Source organism: Dermacentor silvarum, chromosome 3 (genome assembly GCF_013339745.2).
Source record: "Dermacentor silvarum isolate Dsil-2018 chromosome 3, BIME_Dsil_1.4, whole genome shotgun sequence".
NCBI lineage: Eukaryota > Metazoa > Arthropoda > Arachnida > Ixodida > Ixodidae > Dermacentor > Dermacentor silvarum.
Window position 1 is genome coordinate 224214516 of NC_051156.1, and position 6721 is coordinate 224221236.

Consider the following 6721-nt stretch of genomic DNA (forward strand, 5'->3'; position numbering starts at 1 on the left):
ACGTGGTGTTCTTAAAATCGAAATTGGAGGTGGTCCAGTTCTCTGCAGCTGTTGTCGCAGGCTACCCATCGCCCAACACCGTTTTCAGGGAGGAGGAGAAGGAGAAAAACATTTATTTGACGGAATAAATGTGGTTTGTGGTGTGGGGCCCACTTGGTTCATGGGACCCATTCAAGCGGAGGTGGCTGCCCTCAGTCCAGGGCGCCACAGGCAGTTGCCGCTCTGCGCGCCCTGTCGATCAAACCGAGTTGATCGTCAAGGCTGTCGCTGGCCAACTGCTCCTCCCACCGCTCCACACTCGCTTGGGGGGCAGTCCGGGGATGGCCCGGCATGTCCAGGTGGTGTGTAAAAGCGTTGGCTTCTCGGAGCACCATGGGCAACGCGCGGGGTATGCCGTTCGGTGCATTTTATTAAGAATGTGTAACTTGCTCTTAGCCACAGCGCCTGCTGTGTTCTTACCATAATAACTCCTTACCGCTTCCCATTTGTGTTAAACTGTGGGATTGATTGCTTGATTGCTTGATTGTTGATTGATTCAGATGGCCTTTGGCGATGAGGCGTCCTGAGCAGCGTCGGGCCAGGCTCCTCCTCCCACCAGCCGGCGGCGGCCCATGCCGACCTCTTCGTCGTGTTCGCTGGCCCTGCCGCTGCTGCAGACGGCCGACGAAGAGCACGATGGCTACTCCGCCACCGCCGTGGACGGCAAGCCGTACGCCAACGGGGCAGCCGGCGATGACGAAGATGAAGACGGCTCCTCCGGCCACTCGTGGGAGCTGTACAAAGGCCTGGCCTTCTCCTCGCTGTCCAGCTTCTTCTTCTCCATCTGCACCGTCATCGTCAAGAGACTCAAGTGCGTGCCACCCTGCTCCGTATTGTGAGCCGTATATATATCTAATTGAAAACACGCACTACTGGTACGTGCCGTTGCACCAAGCTGACCGCGCACTCGTTCAACGCCAACAAATATGTCTGCTCTGCCATTTCTGTTTGGAAACTAATCTTGAAGCACAAACTGCACGAAACTCGACGTAGAAAACTCAAGATAGCGGCATTTCTTGTTCCTCCTGACGGGAACAGACGCGTAGCAATGTAGCCGCGTTTAACAGAAGTAGAAAGACGCCTCCATTTCGGGTTGTTAGGGGAACGGTGTGGTGGCTATGCAAACACACTCGTGACCATATAGGCATAGGCAAAATAAATAGAACTCACTCATAGAATATATAGTTTGCTTAGGGCTCACTCGAACTCACCGAAATTATACTCCGGGTTCACTCGGTCTCACGGGTCGGTCCGATTCTGAGTGAGTTTGCCGACCTATAAAATTTGAGGAACTAATCATTCATCAAAGAAGAATGTGTAAGCGAGTTATCTCACCCTTCGTCGGAAGTCTGCCTGCTGGCTGTTATTACTGATGACGTTTCACCGCGCTTCCGTAGGTGCCGCCATGTATAAGTATAAATTTGCTAAAAGGGTCTTGAAAAAAATGTAAATTCTGATTTGCGCATGCGTGCGACTCGTGCGTGTGCGTTTTTGGCAGCTCAAGATAAAACTCGGTCCTTTCTTTGGCACTGTACGGTATGGAGGCTGTCTCATAAATAAAAGAGGACGCTGCTAAAACTGTGAATAAAGAAAGCGTCACTTTGAGTATAATGCTACTTTTCAACTACGATTCATAAGAGCACCCGCTGAAGGTCGGGCTCGCTGCTTGCGTTATGAATTTTCCGACATCGTTCGAGGCGCTGAAAATTTCGCAAGTCCCGGTCGGTTCGCAGAATCAACAGCAGCTCTGTCTATGGCACCAATGCCATAATTGCACATGTGCAGTTCCACCAGTGACACTGCTCTGGCATCGTTATTTGCTGCCAATCGCGCTGAAGCGAGCACCGAACATGGATGAAAGAAAAAGAGTGCGCGTCACGTGATCATCATGAAGCCTACTTATAAAAAAATGTAAAGGAAAGGCGCATGGGAATAGGCCCTGACCACGTGATGCGCAAGCGGTAATTTCTAGCTATTGAGAGCGCGGACAGTACGGGAGAGAGAAGACCGACCGGAGAGCGCGTGATGAGGGCGGGGAAGGTCGATCGTAATAAGGGCGCCATTAAGAGCTACCGCGTGCGAAGTAATGTCTCGAAAAGGTCCAGGAACCGTGGAGGGCCTACTCCCCAAGAGTCAGCGCGCAGATGGGCCCCGGAGAGAAGGAGCGGCGGTGCCAGAAATGGCTGGCTTACCGAGCTAGCTGCGTATTGTCATGCTCTGTGCTGGCTTTTTTTTTTATTTTATTCCTCCAAGGCACTAAAGTGTCCGAGTGAAAGCTATATCGCTAAACCGATGTTCAATCGAACTACGATTCACGAGAGCACCTCTGAAAGCCCGGCTCACCTTGTTGTTCTCGAAGGAATTGCGCTTGACATTTGGAAAGTACGGCCGCTCCGCAGAAGCAACAGGAGTACCACTCATTATAGAATTTGCCGCAAGCGTATATAGATGCACAGCACAACCAGCAAACGACCAGTGTCATGCATGATGTCAGTCGCGCTGGATGCCAGCCAGCACCGCTTCCGTACGACAGCACGAACGTCGACGCTCAGTCCAGACAGAACATGGAGAGGTCGAGCAAGCGTTGAGCTGACCGAGCGATACGAAACTAGAGAAGCTCGGCCGACGTCGATCTAGCTCGCTTCTCGCAACACCGCTGTCCACAGCACCGTGGCGCCTAGCTTTGTCTGATCTTGGCAGCAAGGACGAAAGGGAAAGCTTTGCATGTGGCCAGATGTATCGCGCTTCGCAGCGAGCCTTCCCCCCACTTCCCTTCCAAACCTGCCTCCAGCATGCTGTGAGTGCACGAATAGTTAGGAAAACGAGAAGCAGAGGAGATACGCGGAGGCGGGGTCGAAGCGTGGCGCCAGGACAGTCTAGACTTAGCGGGGTCAACTTGCGTGGCCGGTGCTGCGACGCGCGTAAAACTGGTGAAAACTGGTGCGCGCGCGTTCGGGGGAGTTGCAGGTGCGACGCGGAACCGAACGACAACGCGAAAGGCGCCCGCGTATTCCCCTGCTCGATGTTTTTATGCACACGTGCGATGCAAGATTCGCGCCGCATCGCGTTGCCGCCATCGTCGCGACATTAGCGATGTTCCTCTCTCTCTCTCTCTTTATTAGGTCGGCAAAACAAACGGAACTCACTCAGACAAAGTATATTTTTTTGCTTAGGGCTCACTCGGGCTCAGACTCGCCGGAGTTCTTACTCAGCCAGGCCCACTCAGGCTCGCGGGTAGGTCCGAGTCTGGGTGAATCTGCGTGAGTCGGCTCAAGAGCGAGTTTGTGGACCTGTGCTCTTGTGACATGGGTGTAGCCCCAACACTTGGCTGTATAGTCCGCAGGGATGAACCATGCAGTATGCAGTAGAGATGCAACTATTTTATTGTCAACTAGTAAAAGTCTGGGTAGTAGCCTTTCAGTAGTGATAGTAGTCTATACTGCTAGATTGTTCTTGTGTTTTGCGCATGTATGAAGTCGCGTATAAATGTGTGACACATTTTGCAACGAGGTTTCGCTCATGTGCTCAGAAATCGAAGCACTGAAAAGCAGCCACTTTACGTATCGCGAGCAGCATTTGCTTCGATATCACGAGCTGCCAATATGGGCTGGAAATATGTCTCGTTCGCTCCTGCGATTATTGCGCAGCTGATCTTGCTTTGATTAAGCTCGGGAAGAAATCTGTAGGCGCAGCGTGAACTTGTTAATTAAAGCGTGCTTCCGATCCTAAAAAATAAAATCATGTATAATCCGCACTCATATAGGTAGTCCGCACCCCACAAAATTTCAACTTTAGAACTTGTATAGTCCGATGAGTATACAGTCCAGAAACGTACAGTATTTCTTTCTTTCCTTTTTGTTTATGCAGGGGCTTTCTTTTTATTATTGCGAATTAAGATAACTGCTTAAGACCGCGCACTGATGCAACAATTTAACGTACAGCAGGAGATACGTGTTGCCAATTAGCGTTCCCATGGATAGCGTGCATATAGTGCCAGCGTGTTTTCGCGGTGGCGCAGTTACATCTCGGCGGCCGAGCTGGCCGTGGTGCGCTTCCTCGGCATCCTGGTGTTCACGGCGCCGCTGGTGGTGCTGAGCCGCGAGTCGCCGCTCGGGCCCCGAGGCGTGCGCCGGCTGCTGGTGCTGCGCGGCCTGCTGGGCGCCACCAGCCTGTTCCTGCGCTTCTACGCCATCCACTACATGCCCATCGCCGATGCGTCCGTCATCATATTCAGCGTGCCGGTGTTCGTGTCGGCACTGGCCAAGCTCTTCCTCAAGGAACCGTGCGGGTTCTTCCACGTGGCCGCCGTGCTGGTCACTCTCGCGGGCCTCGCGCTCATCACCAAGGTGCCGCTGCTGTTCGGAGGCGGCGCCGAACAGGGCCCCGTGCAGGCACGCGGTGTGCTCGCCGCACTCTCGTCGACCGTGTTCGGAGCCAGCGTCTACATCGTGGTGCGCAAGGTCAAGGGCGTCCACCACTCGGTGATCATGTTCAACTTCGGCTGGGTCGCCATCCTGGAGACGGCCACCATCTCGCTGCTGACCGTCGGCCAGTTGGAGCTGCCCCGCTGCGGCATCGACCGCTGGCTCCTCGTGGTGCTCGGGGCGTTCAGCTTCGGCGGCCAGGTGCTGCTCACGCGGGCCCTGCAGCTCGAGCAGGCGGGCCCCGTGTCCGTGGTCCGGTCGGCGGCCGACATCGTGTTCGTGTTCGTCTGGCAGGTGGCATTCTTCGGCGAGGTGCCCGACCGGTACACCATGTCTGGTGCCGTGCTCGTCACCGCCTGTGTGCTCCTCACGGGCCTGCGCAAGTGGGCGCTCACGCTGCCCGAGAGCTCGGCCACCAGGGCCAGGCTCGCCTGGCTCATCTCTTGACCACCATCCAGCGCGGCTGTTGGCGCTTTGCCTCGCAATAATGGCTGAAGGGCACGCACGCTAAAGAACACCTCGTGGTGGGGCCGCGAATATCGAAAGCTTATTCCGTATCGTCACCGTGAAAACCAATGGCGTTGTGTGTCATGAGGCAGATGTATGAAGATAAGCTATTTGCAACCCTTTCAAACCGCTTGCAGTCGGCAGTGGTGCACTTAGACCACACAGAAGTTTCCAAAAGAATGCGCAAACACGAGTGACTACAAAATATCAGCGTCACCCACGAGCAGCGAAAGCACAACACGTGATCGCTGCCTGTCGATCTCCAACAAATGCAGATTGCGCGCACTACCATGCATGCATGACAGCGAACACAAGCGTGTTGGCCCTGTCCTGAAACTGCGCGTACGAATTAGATTTCAACGCACGCATACGCTGCTTAGGAAGTGCATCGTTCTGTTTGCTGCATACTCGCGGTTATTGAGAGAAACTGTTTGTGCCACGTAGAGTGTTTCCTATAGGTGATGAAGATGTGCATGTTTTCACCTCACTATGTGCACTCAAGGTGTAGGTGCGCTTGCACATGACGGGGGCTGCACAATTAAAGGCTACGTTTTGTTGTTTCTAAAAGCCCTCCTGAAAAGAACGACGCTCCTCGGTGCTTGACAAAAAAGTTGGACAATTAAAGCTACTCTGCTGTTGCACAGCTAATCAACATGTGCTAGCGACGTTGTGATCTAGCGCGCCGGATTCGTGAGTGCGCGAAAGGCAGCGTAGCAAGCACCATAAGCAAGCACCAGGTAAATACACAGAAGTGTTTCTTTTTCTGGCTATTTGCCAACGCATTTTCATGTCAACATCAGGGATGAATGTATAGGTGGGCATTTGCCACCTTCAGTTGCCACCGTGTTTCTAGGACTCTCGTGATGCATGAAAGACGGAGTTTCTCGAAGCTCCCTGGATCACACCACGAACAGCTAAGTACGAATGTTCGTGCATTGGGACAACGTTAGGTGCGAGTGCGATGAAGTGGCTATAGGACAGGACTGTTACGTCTGTCGACAGTGTAGGGGTATATATTTGCGTAACTTGTTGCACGGCCTGCGCGACATTGACGTTGAAGAGACGGACCTTAGTACGATGTTCCTCACGCTTGTGGACCTACGCGCTTTCGCCTCCTGTAGTCAGCGCCCGACATATCGTGCTTGTACGTTCCGTACAGATCTAGCTGTGATACTAATTTTGAGAATATATATATATGCTCGTGTCTGCGAATGAGAACAAAATAAAGAACTATTGATGCTTGTTAGAAATATTGTGGTTTATTTGTTGTACCAAGCATTCTGCCTCCGTGAAGAAGCCTCCACGTAAGAAACAGCAGTACATCATCATTTATACATCTTGTAAACAAACGGCCAGGAATCCGACACAAAATGACACTGTCAAGTGTCTCGTCTACCAGCTTATCATACGGAGATATCAATGCGCTATCTTTCAATGCGCTATCTTTCGGTGTTTCCTTTCTGCCCAGCAAGATAGCGGCTGTAGCAAATTTCCAATTGGCGAAATACCTCAAAAATAGGAATCGGTATAGAACACGAAAGTGAAACGTGTCTTCACAGAAGTAGTGTAATGTTTATTGCACATTGATATATAATGTCTATTGGTGTTTTGTGGCTAAAGCGCCCTTAGGCGTTGATGCACCCACGCTGACGCCTGGTGGCACGTCTCCTCCATCACGACTACCAACGTCGATGACCATGAGCAACCGTCGTGCATATGGAAGCTGCACTACGCTGCACACGCTAGCACAA

General features: G+C 52.5%; 1 protein-coding gene across 8 annotated transcripts in view; it reads left to right on the top strand.

Annotated features, from left to right (window-relative positions):
* Positions 1-6237, top strand: part of LOC119446776 (solute carrier family 35 member G1) — an 84587-nt gene extending 78350 nt beyond the window's left edge. For all 8 annotated transcript variants that reach the window (XM_037711320.2, XM_049664377.1, XM_037711322.2 and 5 more), the window contains 2 exons: positions 540-850; positions 4058-6237. In XM_037711320.2, the coding sequence (XP_037567248.1) occupies positions 612-850; positions 4058-4910 (1092 nt within the window). In that variant the 5' untranslated portion in view covers positions 540-611 and the 3' untranslated portion in view covers positions 4911-6237. The remainder of the gene's footprint in view (positions 1-539; positions 851-4057) is intronic.
* The last annotated feature ends 484 nt before the right edge of the window (positions 6238-6721 follow it).